At 45.7% G+C, this 22,179-nt stretch overlaps 1 protein-coding gene across 3 annotated transcripts; it reads right to left on the reverse strand.

The window, feature by feature from the left end:
- Positions 1 to 4,820: 4,820 nt before the first annotated feature.
- On the reverse strand, positions 4,821 to 22,153 carry LOC142656023 (sulfotransferase 1C1-like). 3 transcript variants are annotated; one of them, XM_075830843.1, is made up of 8 exons: positions 22,088 to 22,153; positions 8,884 to 9,064; positions 8,322 to 8,450; positions 7,755 to 7,852; positions 6,662 to 6,788; positions 6,264 to 6,358; positions 5,997 to 6,177; positions 4,821 to 5,550 (listed from the first exon to the last, which is right to left on the reverse strand). In XM_075830843.1, the coding sequence occupies exons 2-8, from the start codon at positions 8,969 to 8,971 to the stop codon at positions 5,438 to 5,440; spliced, it is 831 nt and encodes a 276-aa protein (XP_075686958.1). In that variant the 5' UTR covers positions 8,972 to 9,064; positions 22,088 to 22,153; the 3' UTR covers positions 4,821 to 5,437. The 3 variants fall into 3 exon arrangements, with proteins under 3 accessions (XP_075686958.1, XP_075686957.1, XP_075686956.1); XM_075830842.1 differs by lacking the exon at positions 22,088 to 22,153 and adding an exon at positions 21,069 to 21,427; XM_075830841.1 differs by lacking the exon at positions 22,088 to 22,153 and adding an exon at positions 17,816 to 17,924.
- Positions 22,154 to 22,179: the final 26 nt, after the last annotated feature.

Raw genomic sequence — 22,179 nt, forward strand, 5'->3', positions numbered from 1 at the left:
CACTCCTGTAACATATCACTTATATCTGGAGAATAGTGACATCACTCCTGTAACATATCACTTATATCTGCAGAGAAGTGACGTCACACCTGTAACATATCACTTATATCTGGAGAGTAGTGACATCACTCCTGTAACATATCACTTATATCTGGAGAGCAGTGACATCACTCCTGTAACATATCACTTATATCTGGAGAGTAGTGACATCACTCCTGTAACATATCACTTATATCTGGAGAGTAGTGACATCACTCCTGTAACATATCACTTATATCTGGAGAGTAGTGACATCACTCCTGTAACATATCACTTATATCTGGAGGGCAGTGACATCACTCCTGTAACATATCACTTATATCTGGAGAATAGTGACATCACTCCTGTAACATATCACTTATATCTGGAGAGCAGTGACATCACTCCTGTAACATCACTTATATCTGGAGAGTAGTGACATCACTCCTGTAACATATCACTTATATCTGGAGAGTAGTGACATCACTCCTGTAACATATCACTTATATCTGGAGAGTAGTGACATCACTCCTGTAATATATCACTTATATCTGGAGAGTAGTGACATCACTCCTGTAATATATCACTTATATCTGGAGAGTAGTGACATCACTCCTGTAATATATCACTTATATCTGGAGAGTAGTGACATCACTCCTGTAACATATCACTTATATCTGGAGAGTAGTGACATCACTCCTGTAATATATCACTTATATTTGGAGAATAGTGACATCACTCCTGTAACATATCACTTATATCTGGAGAGTAGTGACATCACTCCTGTAATATCACTTATATCTGGAGAGTAGTGACATCACTCCTGTAACATCACTTATATCTGGAGAGTAGTGACATCACTCCTGTAACATATCACTTATATCTGGAGAATAGTGACATCACTCCTGTAACATATCACTTATATCTGGAGAGTAGTGACATCACTCCTGTAACATATCACTTATATCTGGAGAATAGTGACATCACTCCTGTAACATATCACTTATATCTGGAGAGTAGTGACATCACTCCTGTAACATATCACTTATATCTGGAGAGCAGTGACATCACTCCTGTAACATATCACCTATATCTGGAGAATAGTGACATCACTCCTGTAACATATCACTTATATCTGGAGAGTAGTGACATCACTCCTGTAATATCACTTATATCTGCAGAGAAGTGACATCACTCCTGTAACATATCACTTATATCTGGAGAATAGTGACATCACTCCTGTAATATATCACTTATATCTGGAGAATAGTGACATCACTCCTGTAATATCACTTATATCTGGAGAGTAGTGACATCACTCCTGTAACATATCACTTATATCTGCAGAGAAGTGACATCACTCCTGTAACATATCACTTATATCTGGAGAGTAGTGACATCACTCCTGTAACATATCACTTATATCTGGAGAGTAGTGACATCACTCCTGTAATATCACTTATATCTGCAGAGAAGTGACATCACTCCTGTAACATATCACTTATATCTGGAGTAGTGACATCACTCCTGTAACATATCACTTATATCTGGAGAATAGTGACATCACTCCTGTAACATATCACTTATATCTGGAGAGCAGTGACATCACTCCTGTAACATATCACTTATATCTGGAGAATAGTGACATCACTCCTGTAACATATCACTTATATCTGGAGAGTAGTGACATCACTCCTGTAACATATCACTTATATCTGGAGAATAGTGACATCACTCCTGTAACATATCACTCATATCTGGAGAGTAGTGACATCACTCCTGTAACATATCACTTATATCTGGAGAATAGTGACATCACTCCTGTAACATATCACTTATATCTGGAGAGTAGTGACATCACTCCTGTAATATCACTTATATCTGGAGAGTAGTGACATCACTCCTGTAACATATCACTTATATCTGGAGAGTAGTGACATCACTCCTGTAACATATCACTTATATCTGGAGAGTAGTGACATCACTCCTGTAATATATCACATATATCTGGAGAATAGTGACATCACTCCTGTAATATCACTTATATCTGGAGAGTAGTGACATCACTCCTGTAATATCACTTATATCTGGAGAGTAGTGACATCACTCCTGTAACATATCACTTATATCTGGAGAGTAGTGACATCACTCCTGTAATATCACTTATATCTGGAGAGTAGTGACATCACTCCTGTAACATATCACTTATATCTGGAGAATAGTGACATCACTCCTGTAACATATCACTTATATCTGGAGAGTAGTGACATCACTCCTGTAATATATCACATATATCTGGAGAATAGTGACATCACTCCTGTAACATATCACTTATATCTGGAGAGTAGTGACATCACTCCTGTAATATATCACTTATATCTGGAGAATAATGACATCACTCCTGTAACATATCACTTATATCTGGAGAGTAGTGACATCACTCCTGTAACATATCACTTATATCTGGAGAGTAGTGACATCACTCCTGTAATATCACTTATATCTGGAGAGTAGTGACATCACTCCTGTAACATATCACTTATATCTGGAGAATAGTGACATCACTCCTGTAATATATCACTTATATCTGGAGAATAGTGACATCACTCCTGTAACATATCACTTATATCTAGAGAGTAGTGACATCACTCCTGTAACATATCACTTATATCTGGAGTAGTGACATCACTCCTGTAATATCACTTATATCTGGAGAGTAGTGACATCACTCCTGTAACATATCACTTATATCTGGAGAGTAGTGACATCACTCCTGTAACATATCACTTATATCTGGAGAATAGTGACATCACTCCTGTAATATCACTTATATCTGGAGTAGTGACATCACTCCTGTAATATCACTTATATCTGGAGAGTAGTGACATCACTCCTGTAACATATCACTTATATCTGGAGAATAGTGACATCACTCCTGTAACATATCACTTATATCTGGAGAGCAGTGACATCACTCCTGTAACATATCACTTATATCTGGAGAGTAGTGACATCACTCCTGTAACATCACTTATATCTGGAGAGTAGTGACATCACTCCTGTAATATCATTTATATCTGGAGAGTAGTGACATCACTCCTGTAACATATCACTTATATCTGGAGAGTAGTGACATCACTCCTGTAACATATCACTTATATCTGGAGAGTAGTGACATCACTCCTGTAACATATCACTTATATCTGGAGAGTAGTGACATCACTCCTGTAATATATCACTTATATCTGGAGAGTAGTGACATCACTCCTGTAACATATCACTTATATCTGGAGAGTAGTGACACCCCCTAGATGTGGATTGGAGGGGTCAGCGTCTGTTATGAGGTGTTAGATCCACAGTGACAACGAATCATCCAGTAGTCCAGAATATTGAATAATGTGCCAGATTATCAGCATTTTCTGTATCTTTCTATTATCAGTGCATCGTCCTCGCTGCTCGGCGCTGGGGGAAGGGTCATCGCTGTCCCTAAAAATCAATAATACCTCGTACTATGACCGGTCCAGTGTAATAAACACGTGACATAAGTCTGATCGCCAGGAGGGCAGAGTACAGGGGGGGGGTGAATATTTACGAAATAGTGTCCGTAAATCCGGATCAGCAGACATCAGTATTTCATCCGTATATATGAATCTGTAAAAATAGGGCGGATGCAAATGATGTCATCAGCATGTTGCCTAGCAACGCTTCCATAAATATGAACGGTATACGGATGCACAGACCCCCATCAGTAAAAATACGGAAAGGCGTCCGCGGGCAATAGAAATGAATGGATCCGTAATTACTGATGAAAAATACAGTCGTGTGCATGGGGCCTAAGTGTCAGTCTTCACTGTGGTTCTGTCATTCTGTTCATATGGAGGGTTCTCATCTGATTGAAGAACTCTGGCTGATAACAGGGAGCATTAGATTGTACATCTCCTTAGCCAGAAATGGCTGATACCAGGGAGCAGTAGATTGCATACAGCTGCAGTATGCCTCTTATCGGGCGCGCTCCCAGGACCGGGTCAGAGTACGCACGCTCTTGCCGTTCCCGCTGTGCCTGATTTTGGCTTGATGTGTTACTTGGCGGCATCCGATGAGAACGCTGCCAGATCTGAGACACATGGGACGTTCTAGATGAAACTTTCAAGGTAAATGATTTGTCAGGAATAAATACTTAAAGGGCAACTCCATCCCTCTCTCTTTTTGAAGCTCCTCCCCCTTAGAGGCTCCTCCCCTCAGTCCATGCGCAGCGGTTTCCTGATAATCTTCTATTTCTCACTGGAGATTTAGTCACTTGTCGTTTATAATCATCTCCCCATGCACTGAGCACCTGCCTCTATACAGCAGCCAATCAGAACAAGCAGAGCTGCAGTATAAAGCATGGAGAAAGTGCAGAGCAGCAGGTTTTCCTCTGGTAAGACAGGAGGCCCCTGGGCAAAACTTTGGGGGAGGGGGACTCTCCTTTTCCAGGAAAAAAGGGTTACATGTCCTACACCCCTCTTCGTGTGAGGATGACGCTGGGGGTGACAGCTCCTCCTACACAGGGGACATGATATCTCCGACATGTTACAGCCAATCACAGCACAGAAGAAAACTAATCTGGCTGAGCTGGTGCTGCCTCGAGGAGCCTAACAGAGGCAGAAAGAGGGCCGAGCGGAGGATAAACGATTGGCGCCGTGCGCGGGCTCGGGTAGTAATCTATACAAAATATTATGTATCATTACATTGTAGATGAATAAACGGTTTTGCCCCCAGAGCAATCCCCTCCCCCCTCATACTGAAGAGAGAAGCGGCATCCATAAGATTTTATATTATACGTTTATTGCATAATGAAAAATTCTGTTACTTTCTAATAGATTGCTTGCTGTCAGTGAATGGAAACATTCTTGTTTACATTCAGAGGCTAAAAACCTGCTTGTAGCAAATACATCTCACAGCTGAGGGGTTGTCACAATTGTATCCAGTCTGAACAATCCTTTAAATACATCAGTAGCAGAAATATACAGTATCTCTTGTCCTGGTAGTTTGTTACAATGTATCAGTCTGGAGTACAGGTGAGTATTGTTTCTTTATTTGGCATTGGCGGTAATTACATCCAATTAGTATGGAGGAAGGATAAGAAGCGTCAGTGGCGCCGCTTATCTCAGGGGTACAGCAAGCAGCTTGTAAAAATAACACTCATACCTTATCGCCTGATATGTCTATGTGACACGTACAGAGATAAATTATAGGAGAGTTCCCCTTTAATGTACAGTAAATATCTGAGGCACCGGTACACTGTATATGGAGCCGGGCGCCTGAATCTCATAGGGTGCGGTGGAGCCATAACAGCCGCACGCAGGACGAGAACCAGAGTGAAACCCGTGGGCATATTTGACTTTTCGAAAATGTGATGTCCGCCGCCTCAGGTGCGGCGTCAGATGCTGCAGCGGAACTCCAGGTTGGATCCCTCCATCCGCCTGCGATATTCCTTATCAAATATCTTATTATGAGATTCCGTGAAGTGATTCATCCAATCAGCAACTTCCCCTGAAATAAAATAGTAACAAAAAGATCAGATTATAATTCTAAGCCATTTAAGGTGGAATTTAAGGTGGAGACTCCGTTATATAAAAGCTAAGGGACTAATATATATATATATATGGATGGGGGGCCCGATCCCATTTAAATTTTTTAGTTGTAATCAACATGGCAGCTTTGAAGATGGCAGAGGGGTAAGGTGCCGTATAACGTGGTAATAATTGACTCCCTATAGTGTCTATGGTCTGTTGTCACTGTCAAATCTGCCTATCCGGTCTCCATCTGTCACTTTACACCTTTATCCACTAGTGATAATGAGATTACACTGTTTATAAGAATAAATTTACAGCAGGCCATAAAGTGAGATGGCCTTGATTTGCAGTGTGTCCTTTGTGCTGACATCTAGTGGCCACTATTGAAACTGCAATAATTCATTACTAAAGCATGATTCCCACCTTTCCTCATGAAGGGGGAGAGGGACTGGTCCAGCACAGCGGTGGGGATGCTGGAGTAGTTGGCCATCGGATTCTCCTTCATGGCGTTGAATGAGGTGTGTTGGTAGATCCTCTCCACCGCTTCTTCAGACAGGTCCTTCCCTAAGAACTTCATGGTCTTTCTGATCTCCCGTTTTGGGTCCTTCACAAAATAAATAAAAATATTCAATGATAATCTTCTGCTCGTTGTTTCCAGCTACTTGTCTCTGGAGTCAGCCATTTCCTCACCTCCTTCATATCTTCATAGAACATGTACAGGATGTCATGATGGTCTCTGGCTTTCCACCACCCAAGGACATGGTCGAACCAGCTTCCCCAGCCCACTGAGAACAAAGACTGGATGTTAGCCGCTGTGCTGGCTTCCTGTTAGCTCTCAGGATGTGGCGTGAAGCTTTCTGCTAACTTTATTTTTATACAAAACATATTCCGAAACGATGCATTGTGGAAGATGTGGTGTTTACATAGAAAACCTCGATATCTCCCACAATGCATCAGAGACAACCAAAAGGCGTGTCTGTCAGCAGAGCGCTGACAGATTCCAAACGACAACCAGCAGAATTGTGAATGCTGCTCAGAAGTATGAGAATAAAGCGTCACCGCATTGTATGGACATTCTGCGCACCCACCATCACCCTCCAGAAATTTCTCCACATATTCATCCCACGTCCCGGGTTCCGGCTGCGTCTTGTTCATCCGATCAAAGAAGTAATAAGACACCGCGTTGTCCTTCGCGTTACGAGCGACGTAAATCACCTGCACACGAGGGAACACGCGGCGGATCAACCAACACGGAGACGCCGTTATATTATGTGACAGTATATTATATGATGAGGTTATCCCCCATAATGCACTGCAACATAATCTCAAAAACAGCACCGTGGCTGTCACGGGTTATGGGGGCACTGTGGCTGTCACTGTGATGGGGGCACTGTGGCTGTCACTGTGATGGGGGCACTGTGGCTGTCACTGTGATGGGGGCACTGTGGCTGTCACTGTGATGGGGGCACTGTGGCTGTCACTGTGATGGGGGCATTGTGGCTGTCACTGTGATGGGGGCACTGTGGCTGTCACTGTGATGGGGGCACTGTGGCTGTCACTGTGATGGGGGCACTGTGGCTGTCACTGTGATGGGGGCACTGTGGCTGTCACTGTGATGGGGGCACTGTGGCTTTCACTGGTTATGGGGGCACTGTGGCTGTCACGGGTTATGGGGGCACTGTGGCTGTCACGGGTTATGGGGGCACCGCGGCTGTCACGGGTTATGGGGGCACCGTGGCTGTCACGGGTTATGGGGGCACCGTGGCTGTCACGGGTTATGGGGGCACTGTGGCTGTCACTGTTATGGGGGCACTGTGGCGGTCACAGTTGTGGGGGCACTGTGGCGGTCACAGTTGTGGGGGCACTGTGGCGGTCACAGTTGTGGGGGCACTGTAGCTGTCACTGTTATGGGGGCACTGTGGCGGTCACAGTTGTGGGGGCACTGTGGCGGTCACAGTTGTGGGGGCACTGTGGCGGTCACAGTTGTGGGGGCACTGTGGCTGTCACTGTTATGGGGTCACTGTGGCTGTCACTGTTATGGGGGCCCTGTGGCTGTCACTGTTATGGGGGCACTGTGGCGGTCACAGTTGTGGGGGCACTGTAGCTGTCACTGTTATGGGGGCACTGTAGCAGGCACTGTTATAGGTCTGTGTTATAATTGAATAAGTAATTCCAGCCAACCTTACACTTCTGCTGCCAGAATGACGTGGGCACCAGTTTATACGGCAAATGAGTCTTCACCAGTCTCGGGGACGGGGTAACGTCCAACAGGTCAATTCCTATATTTAAAGGACAAGCAGTCGTATACACGTGCAGCATTTTACATGCTATATTCTCTAGTCACATCCAGAGCTGTATTCACAATTCTGCTGGTCTCCTATTAGTTATCAGGCTTCAGGGCCTCACGTCTCCCAGCACCCCCTCCCCCTCCTCCGTCTGTACGGAGCATGATCTGCCGTGGTGCATTGTGGGGAATTGTGCAGTTGTCTAATATAGAAATCAAACTACATGTCCCACAATGCAGCAGATATTAAGATCACAAGCAGCACCCAGCAGAATTGTAAATGCAGCTCTGGATGTGACTGGAGTATAATAAATAAGATAAGTAAAGCAGTGGATTTACAAAGTTACTAATTATATGAACCTCTTTTAATTAAGCAGCTCCCCCTGCAACTGAGCCGGGACCACTGCAGGGAACCCCGGGATATTATAAATGGGGGGTCACCACAGAAGTCACCGTGTACTTACCGGATGGCACGGGGGGAGGGGAGCAGATCTCCAGGAAGGGGGAGCGTATGTGGGTGGGGGCGCGCCTGGTCTTCTCCACTTCTCCCTCGTTCATTATGGAGTCGACAATCTCCTGCATCCACGTGGTCCCTGGAAAAACCTCAGTGAGACGCAGAACATTCCGGAAATACGAAGTAGAACAAGTGTAACGTGGGCAGAGCCGTGGCGTGTGGTGTACCCCATATCAGCCGACCCCCAGCCCACTGGGGTCCAATAATCCGCTCACAAACTTCCTAATTGACTTTCGCTTTTAATTCCTCACTGTTTTCAATATCTCTGCTTTCTGTCAGTGAACAGAAACATTCTTCTTTACATCCAGGGGATGAAATCCGTGTATAAAGCGAATACTTCTCACAGCTGAAGGTTTGTTACAGTTGTATCTAGTCTAGAGAATCCTCTGGGAGGTGAACAGTCTGCACTCCGCACATTATCAGGGCAGGAGGGAGATTTGTGCTGCTGTTGTGTCCGGACTGAAACACTGTAACAAACCCTCAGACAGCGGACATCTCTAAATGAGGATTACCTGCTTTGGGATAGGTGGCGATGAGGAGGTCATCCGGCCTGGCCTGGAATTTCTCGATTTTCTCCCAGGACGTGGCAATCGGCAGCATGAGGGGGACGCCATGGACCAGGAGTAAGGGGAACCGATAGAACGTGCCGTCTGGGACCTCCTGCAGGGACTTGGTGTAATCCGAGGGGCTGACCTGAAGGAGGGCACACAGGATGTTTACTATCTACTAATAACAGGGGTCCCCACCACCTCATATAACCCCCAACTAGCACCGGTGTCCCCCAGCTTTCCCAGTCTCCTGAACGGCATATCTGCCTAGTTATACATCCCACTCTGTAACGGCAGCCGTATTGGATGTCACCCAGCTTTCCCAAGAACGGATAGAATGGAGACACAGCAGATATACTGAAGAGATACTCATCCCTCTCTATCGCCACCTGGGGGCCAGAAACTCCACTGAATGCACTATGTCCAGACAAAACAGCCCCAACGAGCGGCCTGAAGATATGAAGGGTTAATACCCCGTGCTCTGCGGATGTCACCGCTCCTTTTCCCTGCAGTATATCGAACGCATCTATTGCTCCCTGTTATCAGCCATATCAGGCTGGGGAGAGGATGACTGTAGGACAGGTGAATACAATCTATTGTTCTCTGTTATCAGACATGTCAGGCTGGGGGGAGGATGACTGTAGGACAGGTGAATACAATCTATTGTTCTCTGTTATCAGACATGTCAGGCTGGGGGAGGATGACTGTAGGACAGGTGAATACATTCTATTGTTCTCTGTTATCAGACATGTCAGGCTGGGGGAGGATGACTGTAGGACAGGTGAATACAATCTATTGTTCTCTGTTATCAGACATGTCAGGCTGGGGGGAGGATGACTGTAGGACAGGTGAATACAATCTATTGTTCTCTGTTATCAGACATGTCAGGCTGGGGGAGGATGACTGTAGGACAGGTGAATACATTCTATTGTTCTCTGTTATCAGACATGTCAGGCTGGGGGAGGATGACTGTAGGACAGGTGAATACAATCTATTGTTCTCGGTTATCAGACATGTCAGGATGGAGGAGGATGACTGTAGGACAGGTGAATACAATCTATTGTTCTCGGTTATCAGACATGTCAGGATGGAGGAGGATGACTGTAGGACAGGTGAATACAATCTATTGTTCTCTGGTATCAGACATGTCAGGCTGGGGGGAGGATGACTGTAGGACAGGTGAATACAATCTATTGTTCTGTGTTATCAGACATGTCAGGTTGGGGGAGGATGACTGTAGGACAGGTGAATACAATCTATTGTTCTGTGTTATCAGACATGTCAGGCTGGGGGAGGATGACTGTAGGACAGGTGAATACAATCTATTGTTCTGTTATCAGACATGTCAGGCTTGGGGAGGATGACTGTAGGACAGGTGAATACAATCTATTGTTCTCTGTTATCAGACATGTCAGGCTGGGGGGAGGATGACTGTAGGACAGGTGAATACAATCTATTGTTCTCTGTTATCAGACATGTCAGGCTGGGGGAGGATGACTGTAGGACAGGTGAATACAATCTATTGTTCTCTGTTATCAGGCATGTTAGGCTGGGGGAGGATGACTGTAGGACAGGTGAATACAATCTATTGTTCTCTGTTATCAGACATGTCAGGCTGGGGGGAGGATGACTGTAGGACAGGTGAATACAATCTATTGTTCTCTTTTATCAGACATGTCAGGTTGGGAGGTGGATGACTGTAGGACAGGTGAATACAATCTATTGTTCTGTGTTATCAGACATGTCAGGTTGGGGGAGAGGATGACTGTAGGACAGGTGAATACAATCTATTGTTCTCTGTTATCAGACATGTCAGGATGGAGGAGGATGACTGTAGGACAGGTGAATACAATCTATTGTTCTCTGTTATCAGGCATGTTAGGCTGGGAGAGGATGACTGTAGGACAGGTGAATACAATCTATTGTTCTCTGTTATCAGACATGTCAGGCTGGGGGAGGATGACTGTAGGACAGGTGAATACAATCTATTGTTCTCTGTTATCAGACATGTCAGGCTGGGGGAGGATGACTGTAGGACAGGTGAATACAATCTATTGTTCTCTGTTATCAGACATGGCAGGCTGGGGGAGGATGACTGTAGGACAGGTGAATACAATCTATTGTTCTCTGTTATCAGACATGTCAGGATGGAGGAGGATGACTGTAGGACAGGTGAATACAATCTATTGTTCTCTGTTATCAGACATGTCAGGCTGGGGGGAGGATGACTGTAGGACAGGTGAATAGAATCTATTGTTCTCTGTTATCAGACATGTCAGGCTGGGGGGAGGATGACTGTAGGACAGGTGAATAGAATCTATTGTTCTCTGTTATCAGACATGTCAGGCTGGGGGAGGATGACTGTAGGACAGGTGAATACAATCTATTGTTCTCTGTTATCAGCCACGTGAGGCCGGGAGAGCTGACTGTAGTGTTTTTTCATATGATGAGTGTCATGAAGTGTAGTATCCTCAACACCCCCATGTCTCATATTTGCGTCTCCATCATACAGTACACAAAAAAATGGCGACAGCACACTGCGAACACTAATGTAACCTAAGCCACTAAATATATATAAATCTGAATCTACTTATAATAGGGAGGTTCTTAGTGCACATTTTGATCAAAAAGTGTTTGCCCACCTGCCACGACAAGGCGACCTCTATAGGTGGGGACCTACGCTGCACATTCACCCAGAACTGGGACTAAACCTACATATATACCTGGGGATGGTGGGAACCAGCATTAAACTAATTAAAATCACCCAGAACAGAGTGGGAGGAGGGCAAGATCAAAAACTGGAGGCAGCCACTAACCCCACATAGGACCCCACTAACCCCACATATATGACCCCACTAACCCCACATATATGGCCCCACTAACCCCACATAGGACCCCACTAACCCCACACATATGGCCCCACTAACCCCACATAGGACCCCACTAACCCCACATAGGACCCCACTAACCCCACATATATGGCCCCACTAACCCCACATAGGACCCCACTAACCCCACATATATGGCCCCACTAACCCCACATAGGACCCCACTAACCCCACATATATGGCCCCACTAACCCCACATAGGACCCCACTAACCCCACATATATGGCCCCACTAACCCCACATATATGGCCCCATTAACCCCATATAGGACCCCACTAACCCCACATATATGACCCCACTAACCCCACATATAGGATCCCACTAACCCCACATATAGGACCCCACTAACCCCACATATATGACCCCACTAACCCCACATATAGGACACCACTAACCCCACATAGGACCCCACTAACCCCACATATATGACCCCACTAACCCCACATATATGGCCCCACTAACCCCACATATATGGCCCCACTAACCCCACATATATGGCCCCACTAACCCCACATATATGGCCCCACTAACCCCACATATATGGCCCCACTAACCCCACATATATGGCCCCACTAACCCCACATATAGGACCCCACATATATGACCCCACTAACCCCACATATATGACCCCACTAACCCCACATATAGGACACCACTAACCCCACATATAGGACACCACTAACCCCACATAGGACCCCACTAACCCCACATATATGACCCCACTAACCCCACATAGGACCCCACTAACCCCACATATATGGCCCCACTAACCCCACATAGGACCCCACTAACCCCACATATATGGCCCCACTAACCCCACATAGGACCCCACTAACCCCACATATATGGCCCCACTAACCCCACATATATGGCCCCACTAACCCCACATAGGACCCCACTAACCCCACATATATGACCACCACTAACCCCACTAACCCCACATATAGGACCCCACTAACCCCACATATAGGACCCCACTAACCCCACATATAGGACCCCACTAACCCCACATATAGGACCCCACTAACCCCACATATATGACCACCACTAACCCCACAAATATGACCCCACTAACCCCACATATAGGACCCCACTAACCCCACATATATGACCACCACTAACCCCACATATAGGACCCCACTAACCCCACATATAGGACCCCACATATAGGACCCCACATATATGACCCCACTAACCCCACATATAGGACCCCACTAACCCCACATATATGACCACCACTAACCCCACATATATGACCCACTAACCCCACATATAGGACCCCACTAACCCCACATATATAACCCCACATATATAACCCCACTAACCCCACATATATGACCACCACTAACCCCACATATATGACCCCACTAATCCCACATAGGACCCCACTAACCCCACATATATAACCCCACATATATAACCTCACTAACCCCACATATAGGACCCCACTAACCCCACATATATGACCCCACATATATGACCCCACTAACCCCACATATATGACCACCACTAACCCCACATATATGACCCCACTAACCCCACATATATGACCCCACCAACCCCACATATAGGACCCCACTAACCCCACATATATGACCACTACTAACCCCACATATAGGACCCCACTAACCCCACATATAGGACCCCACATATAGGACCCCACTAACCCCACATATAGGACACCACATATATGACCCCACTAACCCCACATATAGGACCCCACTAACCCCACATATATGACCACCACTAACCCCACATATATGACCCCACTAACCCCACATAGGACCCCACTAACCCCACATATATGGCCCCACTAACCCCACATAGGACCCCACTAACCCCACATATATGACCCCACTAACCCCACATAGGACCCCACTAACCCCACATATATGGCCCCACTAATCCCACATAGGACCCCACTAACCCCACATATATGGCCCCACTAACCCCACATAGGACCCCACTAACCCCACATATATGACCCCACTAACCCCACATAGGACCCCACTAACCCCACATATATGGCCCCACTAACCCCACATAGGACCCCACTAACCCCACATATATGGCCCCACTAACCCCACATATGACCCCACTAACCCCACATATATGGCCCCACTAACCCCACATATATGGCCCCACTAACCCCACATAGGACCCCACTAACCCCACATATATGGCCCCACTAACCCCACATAGGACCCCACTAACCCCACATATATGGCCCCACTAACCCCACATATATGGCCCCACTAACCCCACATATATGGCCCCACTAACCCCACATTTATGGCCCCACTAACCCCACATAGGACCCCACTAACCCCACATATATGGCCCCACTAACCCCACATATATGGCCCCACTAACCCCACATAGGACCCCACTAACCCCACATATATGACCCCACTAACCCCACATATATGACCCCACTAACCCCACATATATGACCCCACAAACCCCACATATATGACCCCACTAACCCCACATAGGACCCCACTAACCCCACATATATGGCCCCACTAACCCCACATAGGACCCCACATAGGACCCCACATATATGGCCCCACTAACCCCACATAGGACCCCACTAACCCCACATATATGGCCCCACTAACCCCACATAGCACCCCACTAACCCCACATATATGACCCCACTAACCCCACATATATGACCCCACATATATGACCCCACTAACCCCACATATAGGACCCCACTAACCCCACATAGGACCCCACTAACCCCACATAGGACCCCACTAACCCCACATATATGACCCCACTAACCCCACATATATGACACCACTAACCCCACATATATGACCCCACTAACCCCACATATATGACCCCACTAACCCCACATAGGACCCCACTAACCCCACATATATGGCCCCACTAACCCCACATAGGACCCCACTAACCCCACATAGGACCCCACATATATGGCCCCACTAACCCCACATAGGACCCCACTAACCCCACATATATGGCCCCACTAACCCCACATAGCACCCCACTAACCCCACATATATGACCCCACTAACCCCACATATATGACCCCACATATATGACCCCACTAACCCCACATATAGGACCCCACTAACCCCACATATATGACCCCACTAACCCCACATATATGACACCACTAACCCCACATATATGACCCCACTAACCCCACATATATGACCCCACTAACCCCACATATAGGACCCCACTAACCCCACATAGGACCCCACTAACCCCACATAGGACCCCACTAACCCCACATATATGACCCCACTAACCCCACATATATGACACCACTAACCCCACATATATGACCCCACTAACCCCACATAGGACCCCACTAACCCCACATATATGGCCCCACTAACCCCACATAGGACCCCACTAACCCCACATAGGACCCCACATATATGGCCCCACTAACCCCACATAGGACCCCACTAACCCCACATATATGGCCCCACTAACCCCACATAGCACCCCACTAACCCCACATATATGACCCCACTAACCCCACATATATGACCCCACATATATGACCCCACTAACCCCACATAGGACCCCACTAACCCCACATATATGACCCCACTAACCCCACATATATGACACCACTAACCCCACATATATGACCCCACTAACCCCACATATATGACCCCACTAACCCCACATAGGACCCCACTAACCCCACATATATGACCCCACTAACCCCACATATATGACCCCACTAACCCCACATATAGGACCCCACATATATGACCACCACTAACCCCACATATAGGACCCCACTAACCCCACATATAGGACCCCACATATAGGACCCCACTAACCCCACATATAGGACCCCACTAACCGCACATATATGACCACCACTAAGCCCACATATATGACCCCACTAACCCCACATATAGGACCCCACTAACCCCACATATAGGACCCCACTAACCCCACATATAGGACCCCACTAACCCCACATATTTGACCACCACTAACTCAACAAATATGACCCCACTAACCCCACATATAGGACCCCACTAACCCCACATATATGACCACCACTAACCCCACATATAGGACCCCACTAACCCCACATATAGGACCCCACATATAGGACACCACATATAGGACCCCACTAACCCCACATATAGGACCCCACTAACCCCACATATATGACCACCACTAACCCCACATATATGACCCCACTAACCCCACATATATAACCCCACTAACCCCACATATAGGACCCCACTAACCCCACATATAGGACCCCACTAACCCCACATATATGACCCCACTAACCCCACATATATGACCATCACTAACCCCACATATATGACCCCACTAACCCCACATATAGGACCCCACTAACCCCACATATAGGACCCCACATATAGGACCCCACTAACCCCACATATAGGACACCACATATATGACCCCACTAACCCCACATATAGGACCCCACTAACCCCACATATATGACCACCACTAACCCCACATATATGACCCCACTAACCCCACATATATGACCCCACATATAGGACCCCACATATAGGACCCCACTAACCCCACATATAGGACCCCACTAACCCCACATATATGACCACCACTAACCCCACATATAGGACCCCACTAACCCCACATATAGGACCCCACATATAGGACCCCACTAACCCCACATATATGACCACCACTAACCCCACATATATGACCCCAGTAACCCCAAATATATGACCCCACTAACCCCACATATAGGACCCCACATATAGGACCCCACTAACCCCACATATAGGACACCACATATATGACCCCACTAACCCCACATATATGACCCCACTAACCCCACATATATGACCACCACTAACCCCACATATATGACCACCACTAACCCCACATATATGACCCCACTAACCCCACATATATGACCACCACTAACCCCACATATATGGATCAGATAAACACCACACAAGTTTGAACAGCACATTCCAACAAAATTAAACAAAATGAGTATACAGCTGCAAGCACAATATACAGCACACAAAAAAATGGCGACCGCCGGTCATACAGTGTCGCCCCCGTGTAACACGTCTCATGTGTCGCTATGATCACGGAACCATATATGTAACTGATCTGCGGCACGGCCGCCACTAATCTGAGTACGCAGCTCCGCCGCGCAGCCGTGTGACCACAGATTAATACGTGTCCGGATTTATTTGGCTGATCCTGTATGGAGACATCAAGCATGAGATCACCGGGCGCTGGGAGACGAGAGACGATCGCTGACCGCGCTTTACACTGCTCAGCCTGTCACACAACTTTCTACTCACCCTGAAAGTCATCCAGTCCTCCCTGCTTCCTCTCTCCTGCTGTTCCATCTGTGGATGTGTCAGTCTTTACTGTAGTTCTAGCATTCTACTCATGAACCAGGAAGCACAGGATGAACATGGTTACAGGTGTCAATATTACATACCACCCACTAAAACTGTACTGGAACCTCTGCCCCGCGGGCTCTTCACCTTCCATCTACTTCTTGAGAATCTCTGGAACGCTCAGAATCCATCACCGCGTCTTCGTCTATTCTAGAGCAGCGATCGATAGCGCCACTCATCCTGGTTCATGAATAGAATGCCAAAACTGCGGTGTAGACTGACACATAGGCAGTATAGCTGTACAGAGGGAACGGTAATGTAATAAAGTAATACTACTCTATTGTATATCTATGCCATTCAGGGTCTGTGGAAAGCTGGGTGATAATCTCTATACGCACTGAACCGGCTGAGCAGAATATTATAGACGACGACGCTCTTTACTTTCCAGCGGGATTGTTAGATTTCCTGTGTTCTGCATAGCAGAGCTGAGTGACAGGTGCACTTTAAGTGCTGCAAAGAAATAAAACCCGTGCAGGACCGTCAGACCTCGCACCGTTACCCATCACCCCGTCCGGTAGACTCTGCCCACAGTCTTTGCCCTGGAGATGCCCCCGGTGCCCGCCCTGCGTTACTCACATCTGACTTATCCATCCTGAGCTCTGCCGCCGCTTCTCTCCACCCTCTGCCCGGGTCAGGTCTCACAGGCTCCGCGTCCCAAAGAATCATAAGTAAGGTACATAACCCGCTACGTCACAGAGGGTGTGATCCCCGAAAGAGGGGCACGGCCGGGGCAGAGCCGGACACAAACACCCAGATAACACAATGATAACTCTCCGATTACAGATAATGTAGTAGATGTTACCTGCAGTCCTATGTAACACCACAGATAACACAGTGATAACTCTCTGAGTACAGATAATGTAGTAGATGTTACCTGCAGTCCTATGTAACACCACAGATAACACAGTGATAACTCTCTGAGTACAGATAATGTAGTGGATGTTACCTGCAGTCCTATGTAACACCACAGATAACACAGTGATAACTCTCTGATTACAGATAATGTAGTAGATGTTACCTGCAGTCCTATGTAACACCACAGATAACACACAGTGATAACTCTCTGAGTACAGATAATGTAGTAGATGTTACCTGCAGTCCTATGTAACACCACAGATAACACAGTGATAACTCTCTGATTACAGATAATGTAGTAGATGTTACCTGCAGTCCTATGTAACACCCAGTAATACAGTGATAACTCTCTGAGTACAGATAATGTAGTAGATGTTTCCTGCAGTCCTATGTAACACACAGATAATACAGTGATTACTCCCTGAGTACAGATAATGTAGTAGAGGTCACCTGCAGTCCTATGTAACACCACAGATAACACAGTGATAACTCTCTGATTACAGATAATGTAGTAGATGTTACCTGCAGTCCTATGTAACACCACAGATAACAGTGATAACTCTCTGAGTACAGATAATGTAGTAGTGTTACCTGCAGTCCTATGTAACCCCACAGATAACACAGTAATAACTCTCTGATTACAGATAATGTAGTAGTGTTACCTGCAGTCCTATGTAACACCACAGATAACACAGTGATAACTCTCTGAGTACAGATAATGTAGTAGTGTTACCTGCAGTCCTATGTAACACCACAGATAACACAGTGATAACTCTCTGACTACAGATAATGTAGTAGAGGTCACCTGCAGTCCTATGTAACACCACAGATAACACACAGTGATAACTCTCTGATTACAGATAATGTAGTAGATGTTACCTGCAGTCCTATGTAACACCACAGATAACACAGTGATAACTCTCTGATTACAGATAATGTAGAAGATGTTACCTGCAGTCCTATGTAACACCACAGATAACACAGTGATAACTCTCTGAGTACAGATAATGTAGTAGTGTTACCTGCAGTCCTATGTAACACCACAGATAACACAGTGATATCTCTCTGAGTACAGATAATGTAGTAGATGTTACCTGCAGTCCTATGCAACACCACAGATAACACAGTGATAACTCTCTGAGTACAGATAATGTACTAGATGTTACCTGCAGTCCTATGTAACACAGTGATAACTCTCTGAGTACAGATAATGTAGTAGATGTTACCTGCAGTCCTATGTAACACCACAGATAACATAGTGATAACTCTCTGAGTACAGATAATGTAGTAGATGTTACCTGCAGTCCTATGTAACACCACAGATAACACAGTGATAACTCTCTGATTACAGATAATGTAGTAGTGTTACCTGCAGTCCTATGTAACACCACAGATAACAGTGATAATTCTCTGAGTACAGATAATGTAGTGGATGTTACCGGCAGTCCTATGTAACACCACAGATAACACAGTGATAACTCTCCGAGTACAGATAATGTAGTAATGTTACCTGCAGTCCTATGTAACACCACAGATAACACAGTGATAACCCTCTGAGTACAGATAATGTAGTAGATGTTACCTGCAGTCCTATGTAACACCACAGATAAGACAGTGATAACTCTCTGAGTACAGATAATGTAGTAGATGTTACCTGCAGTCCTATGTAACACTACAGATAACACAGTGATAACTCTCTGAGTACAGATAATGTAGTAGATGTTACCTGCAGTCCTATGTAACACCACAGATAACACAGTGATAACTCTCTGAGTACAGATAATGTAGTAGATGTTACCTGCAGTCCTATGTAACACCACATATAACACAGTGATAACTCTCTGAGTACAGATAATGTAGTAGATGTTACCTGCAGTCCTATGTAACACTACAGATAACACAGTGATAACTCTCTGAGTACAGATAATGTAGTAGATGTTACCTGCAGTCCTATGTAACACCACAGATAACACACTGATAACTCTCTGATTACAGATAATGTAGTAGTGTTACCTGCAGTCCTATGTAACACCACAGATAACACAGTGATAACTCTCTGAGTAGAGATAATGTAGTGGATGTTACCTGCAGTCCTATGTAACACCACAGATAACACAGTGATAACTCTCCGAGTACAGATAATGTAGTAGATGTTACCTGCAGTCCTATGTAACACCACAGATAACACAGTGATAACTCTCTGAGTACAGATAATGTAGTAGTGTTACCTGCAGTCCTATGTAACACCACAGATAACACAGTGATAACCCTCTGAGTACAGATAATGTAGTAGATGTTACCTGCAGTCCTATGTAACACCACAGATAACACAGTGATAACCCTCTGAGTACAGATAATGTAGTAGATGTTACCTGCAGTCCTATGTAACACCACAGATAACACAGTGATAACTCTCTGAGTACAGATAATGTAGTAGATGTTACCTGCAGTCCTATGTAACACCACAGATAATACAGTGATAACTCTCTGATTACAGATAATGTAGTAGATGTTACCTGCAGTCCTATGTAACACCACAGATAACACAGTGATAACTCTCTGAGTACAGATAATGTAGTAGATGTTACCTGCAGTCCTATGTAACACCACAGATAATACAGTGATAACTCTCTGATTACAGATAATGTAGTAGATGTTACCTGCAGTCCTATGTAACACCACAGATAACACAGTGATAACTCTCTGAGTACAGATAACACATAATGTAAAATGACCAGCTCAGCTCTGCTACATCTGTATAAAGCTGCATATGTCAAGAATCCTGGAACAGTGACAAGTAAAACATCAGCTTTCCAAGAACTGATTCCTCCCCCGACTTTTCCTCTTGTTTGAGGCCCCAGAAAGTAAATCCAAACATCTGGTGGTCACAGAGGATTTTACTGCACAGCAGAGACCCCCAGACGTGTGCCCTTCACCAGAACATCACATGGCACCCGCTGCGACAGTGACCTACCACTTGTGACTCTCCAGCTGGTGAGAAACTACAATTCCCAGCAAGTACAAACAGCCACAATATGTATTTATTCCCCATTTCCAAGATGTCTGATTGCGGTCAGTGAATGGAAATATTCTGAGGGTTTGTTGCACTATATCAGTTCAGGTAAAAGCGATCAGCCGGGGCAGGAGACAGAGAGAATGGTCTACACTGATACACTGTAACAATCACTTAAGTTCTCAGCCTCTGGAAGTTTTCATTCAGTGTCCCATTAACTGACAGCAATCAGTGATCTTAAAAATAAGGAGGAATTGATACACAAAGTCTATTAGAAACTTGCAGAACTTTTCATGATACAGCGGTGATGTGAAGACGTCTATAAGACAAGAGCTGCGGTGTCTGTACAGTGTACAGAGGTCGCTGCGTTGCATTGTGTCAGTTCTGATAGTGCTGACAACTTTAACACACTTTCCAAAAGTCCAAACAGCAATCACCCTGATAATAACCTCCCGTCACCCTGTGATCACATGACCAGCCATCACTGAGGTGCATTGTGCCTCCCGCCTCACTGAGACTCCATGTGTGGCCCCTGCAGGGCGGAGTCACTGTTACACACTGTTAACCCTTTCAGCAGCAGTTTGTATAAATCCACACTAAATATCCGTCCTGTGGTCATCGTCTTGTGTCACGTTATATCTGTATCTGGCAAAGATGGGTGACTACCAATATGGCCGCCATTACGGCTCACATTCAGAGCTGCATTCACAATTCTGCTGACTTCTAATTAGGATCCACCATCACTTTGACACAACAGTTAACCGAGAAGCCACAAAGCGCTGAACTCTGCTGCATTGCATTCTAGAAGATGTAGCTTTTTTTTACCTACAGTAACACCTACTGTCCCAGTATAAACACTAATCCAGCAGCGGGATATGAAGGCTTGCAGCTTGGGAAAACAATAGAGTTGTAGAATTGTGGATGCAGCTTTGGATGTGACTAGAGTATATAAGACATTTACAAGAGATGAGACTATTTACGCTGGTACGTTGTGCGCTAATGAGCTCCTTTAGCGTCACTTTCCACCGCAGCGCGCTCTATTCCAGCAAAATCGTCAAACGCAGCCACGTGC

Source organism: Rhinoderma darwinii, chromosome 6 (genome assembly GCF_050947455.1).
Source record: "Rhinoderma darwinii isolate aRhiDar2 chromosome 6, aRhiDar2.hap1, whole genome shotgun sequence".
NCBI lineage: Eukaryota > Metazoa > Chordata > Amphibia > Anura > Rhinodermatidae > Rhinoderma > Rhinoderma darwinii.

Excerpts from the sequence above, each read along its gene's own strand:
- LOC142656023 (XM_075830841.1), bottom strand. The coding sequence starts at position 17,905 with ATGATTCTTTGGGACGCGGAGCCTGTGAGACCTGACCCGGGCAGAGGG. Across the intron at positions 8,451-8,883 it reads CGCCACCTATCCCAAAGCAG|GGACCACGTGGATGCAGGAG; the intron begins GTAATCCTCATT and ends AGGTTTTTCCAG. Across the intron at positions 6,178-6,263 it reads TCTATGAAGATATGAAGGAG|GACCCAAAACGGGAGATCAG; the intron begins GTGAGGAAATGG and ends TATTTTGTGAAG.